We start from the raw sequence: 17493 nt of genomic DNA on the forward strand, positions 1-17493 counted from the left end.
TAATGGTCAGGGGTCCCTTTACCTTACCTTTACGCTCTGAAATGTTTTGCTTGTAAGCAAATATAATGAGGTAATACTGGTTTTGTTCCAATATTCCATAGGTTTCTAATGTCACTTCATATTCAGACAGCACCCCAAAACAACTTTAAGCTGTGCTTAAATCATATGATAAAAGATTCCTAAACTTGGTATAAAGTCGTTCAACATGACAGATTATTTGATTTTTCACGGCTAGGTGTGCATTTAGTTAGGTTAGGTTTATTGATACTTAGAGTTGCTGTTTTAATTTTTATAGTAATTTTGGATACAGTTTGGAGGCTTCAATATTTCAAGAATTCCAAGCAGAGTATATAAATCTCATAGGTTAAACATGAAGATCAATGTGAGACAACAGTATGATGTGCTATTATTATATTATTTTCAGTATTTTGTAATTTTGTACCAAATTCTAATCAGGGTTACTTTCTTCTCCTAGACTGTTGATCCCATTTCTGCTGCCCTAGTAACTTTAGGCTCCTCCAAAGATATAATATTTGAAGGGGGACCCAGACCATGGGTTCTAGAACCATCCAAGTTCTACAGGAACATCAGCGCTGAAGATTCAGACAATGTCGGTTTATCATTACTAGGGCCACCTACAACTAGAAATCCTTTCCAACATTGGGTTAGAGCATCTTGCAGAGCCCTGGGGGAACAAGTGAGTAAGACGGATGGAGATGATAAATTTTGTGGGACTTTGAGACCACAAAAATATATATTGTTCACTTGATGTGTTGTGAAACACTTTGGGCACAGTTTTGTGGGAAAGTGGCATACAAATAAATTGAAGGGGGGGGGACCTGAGAGAGACAATTTTAGCTGACAGCTAAGATAATAAGGCTTCATAGAGTTGCATTCCATAAAGCAGACACGTCCAACTCCCAAGAAACTGTGATCTACTCCCACTATAAAAAAAAAAACTGGCAGTGATCTACCCATTTGTTGTTGTTGAGCTTTTTTGGGGGGTGCCAAAGTTAATACAGTATAATACAAAACTTGAATGCATAAATTAGTTGCTGCTCTTTATATAGATTCTGATAAATCTAATATCACTCTTGAGAACTAAGCATTTCAAAATTAGGTTAACATCACAAGTGCTTTTTCACAGAACCCTTTTATGTCACAGAATGTGTTAAAAGCTTCAACAGCTGAGTTCAGTTGCTGAGTACAAGACCACTGCTTTTTTTTTCAGAGGGCATTGAACAGTCATTGGTGTTTTTTCCGCCTTAAACTATTTTCGGAGGTTCTGCAGATATAAATGGAGAACTGTAAGAAAAGATACAGTGGTGCCTCACAAGACAAAAAGAATCCGTTCCGCGAGTCTCTTTGTCTTGCGGTTTTTTCGTCTTGCAAAGCAAGCCCATTAGCGGATTAGCGCTATTAGCGGGCTTAGCGGATCAGCTGATAAGCGGTTTATCGGCTTAGTGGATCAGCTGATTAGCGGCTTAGCGGATCAGCTGTTAAGCGGCTTAGCGGATCAGCTGTTAAGCGGCTTAGCGGATCAGCTGTTAAGCGGCTTAGCGGATCAGCTGATAAGCGGCTTAGCGGCTTGGGAAAAAGGGGGGGAGGAAAAAAACCCTGCAGGAACTCGCAAGACATTTTCGTCTTGCGAAGCAAGCCCATAGGAAATTCGTTTTGCGAAGCACCTCCAAAACGGAAAACCCTTTCGTCTAGCGGGTTTTCCATCTTGCGAGGCATTCGTCTTGCGGGGCACCACTGTAAGTGGCAAACTGTCTTGGGGTTATTGGACATCTGAACAATTTTCAAATATGTCATAAGTACAAATTGGGGGGGGGAGCAAAACAAACTCACCTAAGTCTCTCAGCAGTTCAATTTGCACTATTTGACTCTATCAACTTTCTTTGAGTGTGCTCAATTTCACAAGTGTCTTAAGACTTTGATGCACCCCATAAAAGGATCTGCATTTGCATATTCATTTAGATGAAAGTCACCTACTGTCTATTATCAGGTACAGCCAGGTATGTTCATTAAAAATATTCATGTTCAGGTCAAGACAAAGAAAGGAAAAAATATAGAACCAGCAACACTTAGAAAGTTGTTCTCATAGTGTTCATATAATCTACAATGACTTGAAATGTGCTGTCAGTTGAAATTCTTATAGGGTAAGAATATTGCTTTTGTCAGGAAAGAAAATGAAAAAGCCTTGAGCATTAAGAAATAAACTAACAACTCTTAAACTAGCCTTTGGTATATGTACATACCAGTTACTTTGTACTTTCCTTTTCCTTGAAGAAAGAAAGCTCTGCCATCTGTTTCAAAATCTTAAAAGCTTGATTTTTGTTTTGCAGTGTTAAGCTTGGTATAATAGCAATAATCAGTGAGAAGTTGTGCTTTGATAATGGACTGGAACTGTGTATGAAAATAAATGTCAAAATGATACATCTTTATCTGTCAAGAGTGCAGGTTATTACTGGAACATAAACTCATGTTGGCTTAATATTTCTTGCAAGAGAGAGAGAGCGCGCGCGAGAGAGAGAAAAAAATGAGTTTGCTTTAGATTGTGTGACAACAAAATTCCTTCCTAACACAGCATTCATATTTTCTTTTCATTCATTTTCTCATTTTGGTGCAGGTAATTTCCTTAATAATTGGAAACAAGCCCACGGTTACTAACCCCTTTCCAGCTGCTGAACCTGCTGTTCTGACGCTGATCTGTGCCAGTCCCTCCCGATTCACTTTGGCACCTATATATGCAGAACCTGAGATAGGTCTCTCCTGTCCTTTTCTCCATCAGAACAAGCAAGGGGTAAGAATGATAGTAAAATGCCTATCTTTAACTAGCATTTAAGTACCCTTTAGACATTTAAGAAATGGCATAGGAATTGTTTCTCTATGGCCTCATCCCAACATGCTGCTTAAAGGTTTAAATTCCTGCTAGCACACGGCTGGGGCCAATCATGTAGGCAAGCTTTCAACATGCTTGAGAGACGACAGTTTCCCCTGTTTTTTCACAAAAATCTTCAAACATTTATTCAGCTGAAAAATATGATCGTTGCATTACAATACACCATGGCTTGTCTTTCAATTCTACACAATTCCAAGGATAATTTTTCCTGTTTATAAACAAAATGATTTCTCTTCCAGGTCCCTGTCTCGAAATATCGCAATCCAGTATTGGAGATGGAGGTTTATGATCAACAGGGACGTAAATTTGACAATTTTAGTTCCCTTAATATTATCTGGGAATCAACAAAATATTCACTGGCCAGCATAGAAGCCGATATGCCAATGGAGCTGTTTTCGAAAAATCATGGAAATGGTCAGAACAAAATGCATGGTACGACTCCAGGACATTATGTATCACTTTTTTGTGTAAACTGGTTGAACTTGGTGCCATTAGTGCTAGATCAAAACACTTTGCTTTCTGTAGGGTGTTTTTTTCCTTCTTGGAATGGGTCTGATTCTTTCTTTTTGTTCACACTTTGATGAGAAAAATGTTATTTTAAAAATATTTTAAAGATACAATGAATTTTAAAGATACAATGAAATGAGGGGAGGAAGGTCAGTTTCCTCCATGCTTCTGTATACTGATGCTTAACCAGGTAGTAAATGCTCCTTTTCCAGTTTTGTCTTTCTTTTTTCCTTAGGATTGCAAACTGTTTTAGTTCACAATAAACCTGGAGCAGTGACTATATCTGCCACTGCGGCTGGATATCAACATCTTCATCTTGCTGCTGCAGAAGTGAATAAACCGGTAATGCAGTTTTATTCCAGCTTTACCTACACTGCCCTAATGAGGTATATTTGCTATAGCCAGGTTTTTTAGTGCATTTATATAGCATTTTAGTAGCTTTAAAATATATTCATCATAATGCAGACAATTATGGGCCTGACAGAAGCACTTAAATACATTTTTCCAGCACAGAAGTGCCATTGCTCCCCTTTTTCTTTTAGTACTATAATCAAATACTATGGAGTTCTGCATTTGTATACATGATTTGATAAGTGATTCTGCCTTGATGCAGAGCATCAAAGTCACTTATTACAGCTGCAGCTCTAAATGCCTCATCATATGTCCCACATGCTTTACTAATGCCTGGCTTCCACCCTAATCATCCTCTTCTAGATTAAGGGAGCATCCATTGTCAGCATCACTACATAGTACCAAGTAATCTCTAAGATCATACGGTATTAAGTTCCATCTCACAAAGAGAAGGAGTAGGAGTTAGGAGATTTGATTGAGAATGTAGAGCTAATGTGAGGAATTAATGAAGTCTAATTTTACTTCAGATCTCAAGTAGAAAACACAATTAGATGCCATTTCAAGGTACACCACTGAACCATGAGCTGAAGAATAGGCTTATTTTGCCGAGGCTCACCAAAATACATTGGCATGTTATGCCAAGATAGAGAAATACAGGGACGATGAACTGATTACTAGGCAGTAGTGACCGACAGGGTGGCATTTCTTACGGGGCATCCCATCTTGGAGGTGAATGCCAGTAACCAAGAGGGTGAGGTGATGAGAGGTTGGCACTGGGCAGGTGCAGCAGCAGAGCCAATGAGATGCCCCTGCAGCTGTACCTGTACTGTGCTGACCTAAAGCCAAGTAAGAAATGCTGTCATGTCCAGACACTACCTGCTTCTGGGAAGCAGTCTTCCACAATCTATTTAACTATAATAAAACTGTGCATATTCATTTATTAATTAAATATTGTATATGCCACCATTTCTATACTGTGATATCAGTACAGTCATACCTTGGGTTGAAGTAGCTTTGGGATAAGTATTTTCGGGTTGCGTGCTGCAGTGACCCAGAAGTAATGGAGCGCGTTACTTCCGGGTTTCACCGCTTGCGCATGTGCAGGCGGTCAAAATGACATCATGCGCAGAAGCAGCGAATTGTGACCCATGCATGCGCAGAAGCGCCAACGCAGGTTGCATACACTTCTGGATGTGAACGGGGCTCCAGAACGGATCCATTTTGCATCCAGAGGTACCACTGTATATGGTGTGCAGTGATAAAGCATAATTACAAACTGTACAAAACAAAGTGTTTTTCAAAATGACATCAGATCAGAAGTTTCATGTGGCACTTTTGGGTTACCTTCCTTATCTCTTACAGTATGAACCTCTTACACCTGTGTCCTCCAGCGTTGAGTTAATACTCGTGGACGATGTAAAAGTGAGTCCTAAAGAAGTGACTATCTATAATCACCAGGCTGTCAAGGTAAGGCATTCCCTTTACACATTATTAAGTGAACTGTGCAAAGATATAAACTATGTAAATTATATAATATGTACTTTTCTTGGCAGACTGAGCTGCTCATAAAGGAGGGCTCTGGATATTTTCTTGTTAATACCAGCGCTCTCAACATTGCAAAAGTGACTTATGAAGAAGCTCAAGGTGTTGTAGTGGTAAGTAGCATAATGCACTGTTTTTACTTTAGAGGGAAAACTCTTTAGTACAGAATGATTTTTCTAAAGTAGAGTGGCGGGAGCCTGACGTCATGCTCATTAGTTTCAATAAAGCAGCCTTAGAATTTCCAATGAGAACTCCTCTATGCTAGGGAACAGCCTCCCAGGAACATATCCCAAACAAATCTATTTGGAATGAATAGGAGTTAAACAAGGCCCAGTATTTAATCTTAGTGGACTTCTGCGAGATATATTCCTGGTGTCCAGGGCTGCATACTGTAAACCATTTTGAGGTTTTTTCTTACAATCAAGTGGACTAGAGCCCAGGAACACGGTAAATCAAAACCTTGGATCTTCATATATTGTATGCTTCATACTGCCTTGATATATACTTTTATGAAAGCGCAGGTTGTAAATACTTCAATAAATAATAAAGCTGGCTGACCACTATGAAGTTCTGGGAAATCAGAGAACTTTTCCATTTTACCCTGTAGTGACTAGGGCCACTGACTCTCCTCTGAGTCCTGGATAAATTATTCCCTGGCTAATTTAGACTGTGTCATTAAATTCAGCAAAAGAAAAAACCCTTCTGTGTATGACTTATTTTGTCATTTTCTGGGCAGATGTGTAGATAAAACAATGTAGAAATACAAGCATTAAAAAGCATTCTGTAGCCATAATAGTATAAAGAATTACTTTAACAAAACATCTTAAAACTTGGATTAATAGAATAATTTCTAATTCAGAGATTAGTTGAATCAGTTACTGTACCAGCAAGATTAGCCTAGCCTGAACTAACTGCAAATGCCTGTCTACAAGTCGCCACTTCATGTTGGCCTTTTCAAACTGATTTCCTTCCTCTGCCATTTCCCTCCACGCCCCTTTCCTTGTATGTCTTGTCCTTTTACTTACCAAGTTGAGGGCGGGACCTTCCTCTCATTTCTGTGTCGATGTGAGCCACTTGGGGAGGCAATAAAAAAACATTGGTTGTTATTAGTGCTATCTCAGGCTCGTTGATTTCAGTGGGTCTACTCTTGAGTAGGACTTGCTTGGCTACAACCTGTCAGTTACATAAATAAATGCATCAGCAAATCAGATTTATGCATATTGCATCTGATGCCTTTTGTAATAGTGAAATTAGGCTCAGCCATTCCAGAAAATGTAGCACTTTAGCATGATATATCTTACTTTTCTCAAATTTTGTCTGTATTTTCTTTTTTTAAGGTCCTTTTAAAAATACCTCTTCCTTTCTCTTCATGATTTGTGTTTTGTTTTTGTGTTACTGATGCCAGTGGGGAGAATACAGGTCTAGAGGTTACCCTCTGCATTAGGGTCTCTTAATGCAATTGCTACCTACAGGCCCTTTGCACTAACTCAGTGACAGGAGAAAGCTTAAATATATTTTACAGCTTTACTTGAAAGGGGTAGATTCTCCTTTAGAGGAAAAATGCCTTTTAAAGTATTAGTGCATTTCTCTTTTATCCAGGATAGCAGTGTTCCATTTGTTGATTGCTGTAAGAAGATTCAGAACCATTAAGAATTGCATTTTGTATGTTCTCACCTCCCACCCTTTCTGGTATTTTAGGTGTATCCTTTACATCCAGGGTCACTGTCTATAATGATTCATGATTTGTGCCTTGCTTCTACTGCTCTTGCCAAAGTGGAAGTGCATGTGTCTGATATACAAGTAGTATCTGTTGGAGTTGTTGACAAGGTTAGTATTCATTTCTATGTGATTACTCACATACAGGGGAATAGCATGTTGGTTCCACTTTTAGCCCTGCCCCCAACTTTGTGTTGGCTTCCTTTGAAGAACCACTTGCAGTGGTAAAAAATGTAGGTGCTCTGGGTGATCGTACACCTGCACACCTAGGTGTCTTGATCCCACAGCACCCTTACCTGCAAGCAGAAGCTTGTGCATCAAGGTTTCCTTACAGACAACCACAACTCAGTATGGGAACCAAATCTGCCAGCTCACTCAGCAGGAGCAGCATAAGACAAAATGGGAAGTGCTGTCTTGCCTTGCCTGACTGCCATTGCCACCACCAACAACCTGCTCTTGCCACCTCTGCCTACTCTGCCGCCACCATGCATGCTGCCACATCTGCTGGTGGCAAAGCGGCAGTGCCATCAGCGCTGATTTCAGGCAAAATCATGCCAATTTGGGGTGTGATTTTGGGCAAGATATTGCCCCAAATGGATGCAATCGTGTCCAAAATTGGCACCAGTGGCAGTGGTGCTTCACCACTGAACAAAGGTGGCAAGACATCGGCAGGTGTGTTGTCCGGGGGGTTTTGCCACCTGAGGCAGCAGCCTCACCCTGCCTAATGACTGGGCCAGCTCTACTACTCAGAAGTCAACATGGTATTTTCCTTTACGTGTATCTAACATGTTAACAGAACTTATACTGTTGGCTATAAGACATTCAACTCAAGTGGGCTTTGGGGGGCTCATTTATTCATTACAAGTGGTGACTTGTGGGCTTAATTAGGACATTGAATCTAAGCTGTCCACAGACCCTAAGGAGTCCTGAAACAGAGTAATAGAGAGCTAGTAAAACATACTGCCAAAGATACTGAAGTGAGAACTCACTAGGTGGCCTTCGACAAGTCACTATTTCTCAGCCTGCCCTGCAATATGAGAATAATAATACTGACCTACCTAAAGTTATTGAGATAAAGGTCTCGTTTAAATGTGATGCAATAACATAGCATTACCTCTGAACGAGACCAATGTATGCCAAGGGTTTTAACTCTCTAATGTACTGTATTCCCTGCCCCCAGCCACCACCCAAAAAGTCATCTCTAGCCCCATACAAATATCTCAATAATAATATTAGGCAAGGGTGGCTATTCCACGTCTGAACAGACTATCACTTCTGAAGAGTAAAGAGAATGACTTCCCTTCTTTTGCTACCTTGCAGTAGCCTGATCCAGTACTGGTATCTTAGCAACTTATCAGTATTAATCATAAAGGTGTTGACAATCTGGGAGAATTGCTTCAGAGAAAATGTGAACATCTGTAAACAAATGCATTGCAGGTAGAGATTGGCAAAAAAGTTACCGCTTACGTCAGAGTGCTGGATGCTTCCAAGAAATACTTTCCAGCTAAATACTTCACCTTCATGGACTTAAATCTAAAGGCAGCATCTCCAATTATCTCATTAAAGTAAGTGCTATTTTAATTTGTGTTCACTTATAGGCAAAAGGAACAAAAGTAATACTGCAAGGTATTTGCAGGGAGGCTGTACTGATAGTATGCATTCACAGAAGGGACAAATAGAAATATATTGTGGTGGATGTTAAAGATTATGTTAAACATCACTGCATGGTTTAAAGTTATTATTTATATGTTTATAATCTTGCTTTTCTGTTACAAAATGTTCAAGATGACTTGCAAACTGCTAAAATGAGCAACTCACAAAATGGAAGAACACTCTGTGGAGAAAGCCTATCTGTGCCCATGTTAAGGAGTACTATAAAAAGTATCAGCATCTTTATTTACCAGCAGAAACTATTCAGAGTGGGAGCAAGATGGGCCATGTTTGGAAGGGAGCTCCAAAACTGAAGTGCCACTGCTGAGGAAGTGCACTTCCACAGACCGGACTTTGTTGGGGAAATGGCAAGGAGAACACAGTGTATTCTCTTCTAGCCCTAGTGTTCCATAGCTGAGCTGCCAAGCTCACACATGTGTCTCTCTGACTGTTGTCTCCTCGTGGCAGCAGCTGTATTGCTGTGGTGAGGTGAAGGAGGTTGTGGCAGACGGAAGGATTGCACAGCTGCCAAAGAAGGTGGCAGAGCTGAGCAGAGGGACAGAGCAGATGGAGTAGAGGCCACAAGCCAGATTGAAAGACTGTAAGGACTGGGACCAACCCGGAGGCCTTCAGTTTCTCATTCCCTTCCACTCAAGGGGCTTTATTAATGCTGTTCCAAATAGATATTTTCCGTGCCTGTTGAGCACATTGTTATTGGCAGTGCTACTTGCTAGGGTGTCAGTGCCTCATCCTTGACAAAACCTACTTAAGATTCAGTCAGCATCTGTGCCATTTTGTTTTTAACTTGCCGCTGTTGTATATTGTTCTACTTAGGACTTCATCATTAGCAACATAGAGAGATGCAATTCTAGACCCCGGTGCTGAATATTGTCTTCATTGCTTTGTACATGGTTTGTCCAATTAATGTATTTTCTTACATTTCAGGCCTCTCGGTGAAGCTTCTGATGAATACACTGCTGCTTTTCTAGTTCATGGACTGGCCATAGGTCAAACCAGTCTTACGGCGTTTGCCACTGACAGATATGGAGAAAGGATCAATTCAGCTCCACAGCAGATTGAAGTAAACCTTTTAACTCTTAACAGATAATGCTTTCTGGTTTCCTTAATATGAGGCTGCTTGGTTTCTCAAAAAAACTACTCCTTTGGTATGAATAAGATGTTTGAAATAAGTAAGTAAGTAAATAAGTATTGGTATCATTAAGCAAGAATATAAGCATGGTAATTCCTTCCATGTATTTAGCTTTCCAAAGCCAATAAATGCATCATAGTTCCCTGGGCAATGGTAGTAGCTAACCAGTGGTGCTCCAGATGTTTCTGAACTCCCATTAGCACCAACCAGCATGGCTGATAACAAGGGACAATTGGAATTGTGGTTCAGGAACATCTGAAGGGCTACTGGTTAGCCATCTCTGCTATATAGTTGTGTGTGTATGTGTGTGTAGATACAGAAAGGCCCAAAAATGAAGGCTAGATGGGACTTGATTGGGGGAGGGGAGGAATAGTAATAATAGGGAAGGATAGCATAAATCACAGGAATATGTGATGAAGGTAAAAGCTCATGAAACAAGCACAGAATTTTATGGAACCTTCAATGAAAATACTGACTCATGAAAATTATAACAAAATGGAATTTGAAGGTAAGGTCAATTAAAAAGAAGAACAATTAAAAAGAAGAAGAAGAGGGGAAGCCGGGCTGTAGATCTCATGGGCCAGAGCCACAATAAGTGACTAAAAACTACTAAATGGCATTTCAGAGATGGAAAATGTAAGGTAAGGGTGAAGGAAGGAGATTTGAAAATGACCTGTATTGGAGAAGAGGAGGCCCTCAGCACCATCTCATTCCTCACCACAGGGAAGAGTAAAAGAGGCATAATTAGGAGCATAAACCAAATGTCCACATGGATGGTAAGGCATAGTGGGAGGTGTTGCTTGTATAGTCATTACTGTTTTTTCCAGACATAGTAGCTGTTATTGATATAGAAGGAGGAGAGAACACATGAAAGAAAAGGAGGACAAGAGTAGGATTTGGATAAGCAGAAGAACTGCAAACACTGAAATTTTAATGGATATGTAACCCTTGAAAAGTGGGCCTTTATTAATGCTTGCCCTTTCACTTCTAGGTCTTTCCTCCTTTTAGGCTGATGCCAAGAAAAGTCACATTGCTCATAGGTGCAATGATTCAAGTGAGTTATTTTTAAGATTATTGCACTGAATGAATTGTTTCTTAGTAAACCATCTATAGGTCTCATCATCCCAGACCATTGGCCATACTGGTGGGGCTGCTGAGAGTGATCATAGAAAGAATCTGGACGTCACCAGATTGGGCAAGACTGCTCTATCCTGCCATGAACTGTACAGCCAATGGAGATCAACCTCTTGAAAAGACCTCTGCAGTAAATTAGAACTAAAATGAGGTCCTCCTAATAATCTCTTCACAAGTCCCAGGCTGCATTATTTTCAGATGAAACAAATTCTGATCTTAAGATACAATCCAATACTTTTTTCCCCTTTCACCTGACAAGCATTTAGTGACTTTCGAATCATCCTTGTAAGGGATTTTTAAAAAACAAAACAAAACAAAACATGTTTTGGTTATGACTTAAGTTTTTGTTTCACTTTTGCAAGGTTCCTTGAATCTTCAAGAATCTGAGCCCTGTTGTATGTAATTACTGTTAGTAATTAATTTTGTTTTTTCAACAAACACAGATTACCTCTGAGGGAGGACCACAGCCACAGTCCAACATAATATTATCCACCAGCAATACCAATATTGCCTCCGTCAACAGCAGTGGCCTTGTAACAGGAGTGTCATTGGGCAACAGTACTATAACAGGGATGGTTCAAGCTGTTAATGCAGACACTGGTAAAGTTGTGGTTGTATCCCAGGTAACGTTTAGAGATATGCATATATTGTAACCTTGAGCTAGATTTTTTATCTTATTTATTCTGCATTTTATTCTATAACCCAGGCTTATACTTCCACGTTGAGTACATTTACACATATAATAGACTGTGGTCTAGACATACTTTTTACATTGTGAATATGTCAAGTGAGCTCAGAATCATTGTAGTTCACCAAAAGGTCCTACTTGACATAGCTGTTTGGAACAATTATCTGTTCCTTTTCTTTTATACAAAGGCAGAGGCTGATAAACAGTTCCATTAAAAGCTATAAATGGATTCTCAAATGAAACCAGTGAAGGAAAAGTGCCTAAGATGCAAATAAGAAACATGTTATTCTTGGCAAAGCAGAGGAGACTTCCTGTCAGGAAGAAGACTGTCTTGACTTGTACGTAGTGATGGTTACTGAACTTTGAATCAAGACAGCTGCAGTTCAAATTCGTTGAAGCAAGCCCAATTCAATATGGCCGTCATTCTGCACTACCAGCTTTCCAGTTCAAAAACCTTAGAACATAACCCCCATTTTGAAGGAAAGTTCCCTAAGTGCAGATGCTGGCAAAGTTAATCTTTCCCTCAAAAGTTATTACATGACAGGCAACAGTGGAGGAGCACTTCCAACAATGTAGGCTTCAGGCCTAAAGCTTGTTCCAAGTATATGCAGCAGCAGCCAGCTGGCAAATGAAGATAAGATCCTGGCCAGCTCAGTGGCAGCATCAAAAGCAAAAAGCACCCTCTTCAGGGAAGATAGCTCAAAAACAAGCAGGGGAAAGTCCAGACCTCTATACCCACACCGCATTCCTTGGGGCAGGTATCTTCAACCTTTTCAAATCCAGAACCCATTTTTAACCCAAACAGGCATTTAGGGACCCATTTCTTAATCTTTAACTACATATTTGTATGATGGGAATAGTGGGTCCCAACTCACCAGCTGGAGACCAGTAGCTTAGAGCAAATGGAACTGATGGCTGAGACATATTGAAGTAAAATATCACACAGAGCATAAAGAAGGGGGGGCAGCAAAAGAAATATAATAAGGCATACCTCAATGAGAGTTCTTGTAATTAAATATCACTTACATAAAGTGCTAATTTTTGTCTTGTATTTATGTTTTGTAAATTATTTACTGCTTTCTGCCATCTAGGTCTAGAAGCTGCTTGCAGTGATAAAATATACAATATACAAAATTTAAAAGAGAAATTAATCCTCAAAAATTTAAAACATCAGTTTTAACTCATTTACTCCTTTCTTTTCTGAAGGGGTGTACTTTTGTTCATGTCCGTTTTCATCTGTACCATTCACTACTTCTTAGCCTAGATACATTATGGAGATTTTTAAAGCCTGAGTAAGGACTGTAAATGATATGCATATGGTTTTACAGGCCTTATTTCATTCATCTCAAGAATAACCCTGTATTCTGATACGTATTCTGATATGCAAGATATATATTCCCATCAGCTATTAGATGAAGGAAAGAGATTGAATGAGGGGAATTTTAACAAGGTTATCCAGTGAATCCGTGGCTGTTCTAGGATTTTATCCAAGTCCAAAACTTGACATAAATGTTATGTTACTTCCAATTACGAATCCCTCTTCAATCTCTTTGCCTGCCCATCTTTTTGTCTCATAAATGCTGCTTGATTTTACTTTATGGTGAGCAATAATTAAATTATTGTATAAGCCTGTGGACCTGAGCCTGATATCCAGCCTTAAAAAGTCCTTTTATAACAAAGAACCTGAATCCTGTTCTGTTGATATATTACTTTCCTTCCTGGATTCTGATGTGTCATTTATGGACAAGCACTTCATAATAAGCTGACTTTGATCTGTCATTGAGTTTTTATAGTGTCCTGATTTATATATCACATCTGTAGTTTCATCTCTTTTGTCAGCATAGGCATACCTCAGTTAAACTTAAGTTTTTCCAAGACTTTGTTTACTGTTTTTTTTAACTCGGTGGGGAAGAAAAGCTTTTAAAAATAATGATACAATTCACAGCAAGATTATCTGATATTCTATTTAATCATAATTATATGAAAGTAGATGTTTATTAAAAACTTATACCTCCTTCCTTTCTTCCAGTGGCCAGTTCAGGATCTGGCAGGTTTTATTTTTAAATTGAGCCATCACATTTCCAAACAAAATAGAAGTGTGGATTATATACTTCAAGCCTCTGCCTGCCTAAACCTGTTAGTGGATATAGGGATTTTGTCAGGCTTTTGGTCAGTTGAATGTTTTGTCGGTTGATGTTTTCCGGATTCCTTGCTTTTATTTGATGTTATTATCTACTGTTTCCCACACATACTAATTCTATGTATTTTTGTATTCACTTTTTGTTTTATTGATCATGCTGTGGGTTGCCTTGAGTGCCTTATTTGTTGCATTCCTACATCACAATAAACCATGATTTATCTTCATGGCAATGAGTCTGTGGAAGCTTTGGGTTCACATACCCCTCCTCTCTCTTCGCCTGGCACAACTGCAAGGAGGGGTTTGGAATATTCCCCTTCTATTTTTTATTAACTGCCGCTTTTTGTCATCTGAACATGACAAACTGTAGTTAACATAAAATATGCTTTCTTTGAAACAAACCAGCTTCAACCATTGGGTTATGAAAGTCGCTAGTTTCAACAAACCATAGTTAAGATTAACTACAATTTAGGCTTTGGGCAGAACACTATACTATGGTTAATTGAATGTTTCCAATATTTTATTTATGTATTGGGGGGGAAATATCCCCTCCTTCATCACAAATGATGTCCGGGTGTGAGTCACAGTCAATAAACAAATGCACTCAATGAAATCCTTCAATAAAACATTAAAAGCACATAAACTTCCACTTGAGTTAACCTACTCTCTTTAATAGACTCAGTATATGAATCCTCATCAAAGGCAAAGCAGAAGAGATGGGTTTTCAACTGGTGCCAGAAAATGAGCTATGTTGATGCCAGCCATTCCTCGGGATGAAGAGCATTCCACATCTGGGGTGGAGCCAATGAACAGGCCGTATCTCATGCAAAAGTGGCCCCCTCACAGCTGCACCAGAGGGTGGGGAAGGGGAGGAGGACGCAGAAACTTCTAAGAAACTTCGCAATGAGGAATGAGCATACTCACAGACCATAGAATGTTGACTGTTAATTGAGGGGGAGGGAAGCAAAAAGGGGGAGTGTTAGCCCTTTCTCTGTACATATCAGTGACCGCAGGATGGGAATGTGAGCTCCCCATTGTGGATGAAGGCCAACTGCTACTTTCACTTCTTTTTGCTGCTGCTCCCTATATCAGATTTGATTTCAATTTGCCTTCACCATTGCAGATCTCTCTTCCAGCTCTCTTGTGCTTGTTGTGAATCATCTGGTTCAGGCTTGCACTTTTGTGTGTGTTTTCTTTGTGTGTTGTTTCTGGTTGAAGTTCTCTGGTCTCTTTTTGTCCTGTTTTTTCTCAGACTGTTGTACTCTGACCAAATTTACTAGTCCTTCCTGGTATATTTCTTCCTGGTATGTTGTTCGTTTGTTTGTTTGGTTTCCTGGCTAGAGCCATGGGCAGAAATCCCCTAGGGTAAATAAAGACACATGGCAAAAGATTGTGTGTGTGTGTGTGTGTGTGTGTGTGTCCCACTTGTAACAATATATTAAAGAGAAACCATTTTCTTATTTTGAATCTCTTCTATCCAAAAAGTGACATGTCTTACCATGTTTATGTTTCAGGTAAATTGCATCCCTTGTAACAAAATTCTGATTCTAAAACCACATGTTTTCTGAGCAAAGTCTTGCAACCTGCATAGCTTACTCACCAATATTATGTGCCAGCATAAAAAATATGTAGCTAAGTCATCTAATAACTTCTGCAATTTTTAGCATTTGAGTTTAGTGTTATTTGCTCAGAACAAGTCAATGTTGCAGGTTTAGGAGAACTGCCTTTTCCCTAAAAGCCACCCAGTCAGCTAGCTTTACCCTCACTGAATATTCTGTTGGTGTGCCCTCTTAATGACTCTCCACCCCATCCTTTAGGCAACTCCTTTCACCTTAAGACTCAACAAAGCCTGAATTTAAAATCTTCTCAGAACCACTGAAATACTTTTCCATTCTTGGCTAGCCAAGGGTTAAACTGTTAATGAGCATAAAAAATAATAATAAACATTTTATTCTTTTTTATTATTCTTGGCTAGCCAAGGGTTAAACTGTTAATGAGCATAAAAAATAATAATAAACATTTTATTCTTTTTTATTATTCTGGATGGTTTATTGTTCTTGGTCTTGAGATCTAGGGATAAAGCAGCCTAGAATGTGAATAAATGAAGACAGCCAGGTATCCTAGTGGTTTCTGCATTTATCTCTTCCAAGTGGAGCAATTTATTCAAAAGATACGGAAGTGAAATGAAAATCCAACTTGGAAGCACAATTAATTAAATTAATATTGGACTTTGTGTCTTTCCTTTTAGGATAAAGTGGAAGTTGAGGTAATTCAGCTTGAAGCTGTTAGAATTCATGCACCCATTACACGAATGAAAACTGGCACTCAGGTGAGTTGAATGTAGACAGTTCTCGATTTCATTTTCTTTCGTTCAGTTATGGTCAAATAAAATAGGGCCTGTTTTGACATAATATAATTGGTGACTTGATGCAATTGATTATTGCTACATATATCAACTTATTCTGTGTTTGTGACCGCAGCTTTGGAAAAATGCACTGGGTGATTTCTTTGTTAAAATGTATGCTTTTCTTCCAGATGCCAGTGTATGTGATGGGCATCACCAGCAACCAAGCTCCTTTTTCATTTGGCAATGCAGTGCCAGGGTTAACATTTCATTGGTCTGTCACAAAAAGGGATGTCCTAGATGTGAAAACAAGATTCAGTGAGGTAAACTTGAAGTTTAAAATTTAAACACAGAGTGAATTTCCACCCCCCAACACACTTGGTGTTTTTCACCCACGGGTGCATTTACTTTGATCTACATTTTCTAATAGCTTACCTTGAAGGCAGCTACAGAAAGTTAATTGTGTTTGTATATCTTCTTCCTTCAAGTCCCCCCACCCCAATATTTTTTCTCCTGGTGCCAGAAATAATGGTTGCTTGGAGTTACAGGCATCCTTTCCTATGTACAACTGGGTTAACCAATTCTGCTACCTGATTTCAGTGCCATATCTGTTGCTTGGAATGCATCTAATGGGCACCTTCCACTTCATAACAGCCTCCCAGTATCAAATGGTCACTAGGCATCATTCAACCTTAGAGCAATCTCATGGCAAGGTTTGCCTGGTGGACAGTCACGGGCTAGGATGGGTTTTGTGTCAAAGTGATAACTAAAGATCTAACTTAAGGTTACCAGACATCCCCGTTTCCCGGGGACAGTCCCCGGATTTACAAATCAGTCCCCTGACAAAATCCTATCATTCCTACTGAAGTTGAAAAGTGTCCCCGGATTCATTGAAAATAATCTGGTAACCTTAATCTATCTCGAGGGTGTAGCACTGATCTAGATTTCACTGCGGTAGGTTGCCGCTTTCAGGTGGCTCTTGAGTGTAAATAGCAAGAGGCTTTGTGACTTATGAGCTGAAGGTTCTGCATGTATGCAGTCATTCAGTATCATAACATTTGTAGCTCCCATATTTTAATGTGTATTTAGGAACAGCACAGGATGAGCCTTCCTGCTACTTCTGCTGCCATCAGAACTCATTGTACAGTGTGGCTTAGTCCACATGCTACATACTGTAGCCTGAATAGGACCTGTAGATATAGGCATGTCCTGATACAGTCTTCTCTGGTGCCCTCTGAACAGGCCCAGCCAACAGATTCCTTGGGGGGGGGGGGTCCTAGACCTACTGAGAATTACGTCCTACAATAATTCTGATTTTAAGTTCAGAGAAGAAATCTAGTAGCAACCAAAGTATACCGAAATTTACAGG

At 39.5% G+C, this 17493-nt stretch overlaps 1 protein-coding gene across 1 annotated transcript in view; it reads left to right on the forward strand.

Annotated features, from left to right (window-relative positions):
* Positions 1-17493, forward strand: part of NUP210 (nucleoporin 210) — a 90084-nt gene that overhangs the window by 47013 nt on the left and 25578 nt on the right. The window contains exons 15-27 of the mRNA XM_081177234.1: positions 476-697; positions 2633-2806; positions 3145-3337; positions 3648-3754; positions 5126-5230; positions 5317-5418; positions 7004-7132; positions 8459-8586; positions 9617-9752; positions 10813-10875; positions 11399-11578; positions 16029-16109; positions 16316-16447. Of these exons, the coding sequence (XP_081033360.1) occupies positions 476-697; positions 2633-2806; positions 3145-3337; positions 3648-3754; positions 5126-5230; positions 5317-5418; positions 7004-7132; positions 8459-8586; positions 9617-9752; positions 10813-10875; positions 11399-11578; positions 16029-16109; positions 16316-16447 (1752 nt within the window). The remainder of the gene's footprint in view (positions 1-475; positions 698-2632; positions 2807-3144; positions 3338-3647; positions 3755-5125; positions 5231-5316; positions 5419-7003; positions 7133-8458; positions 8587-9616; positions 9753-10812; positions 10876-11398; positions 11579-16028; positions 16110-16315; positions 16448-17493) is intronic.

This window comes from Podarcis bocagei (genome assembly GCF_964188305.1).
Source record: "Podarcis bocagei genome assembly, chromosome: 2".
Taxonomy (NCBI): domain Eukaryota; kingdom Metazoa; phylum Chordata; class Lepidosauria; order Squamata; family Lacertidae; genus Podarcis; species Podarcis bocagei.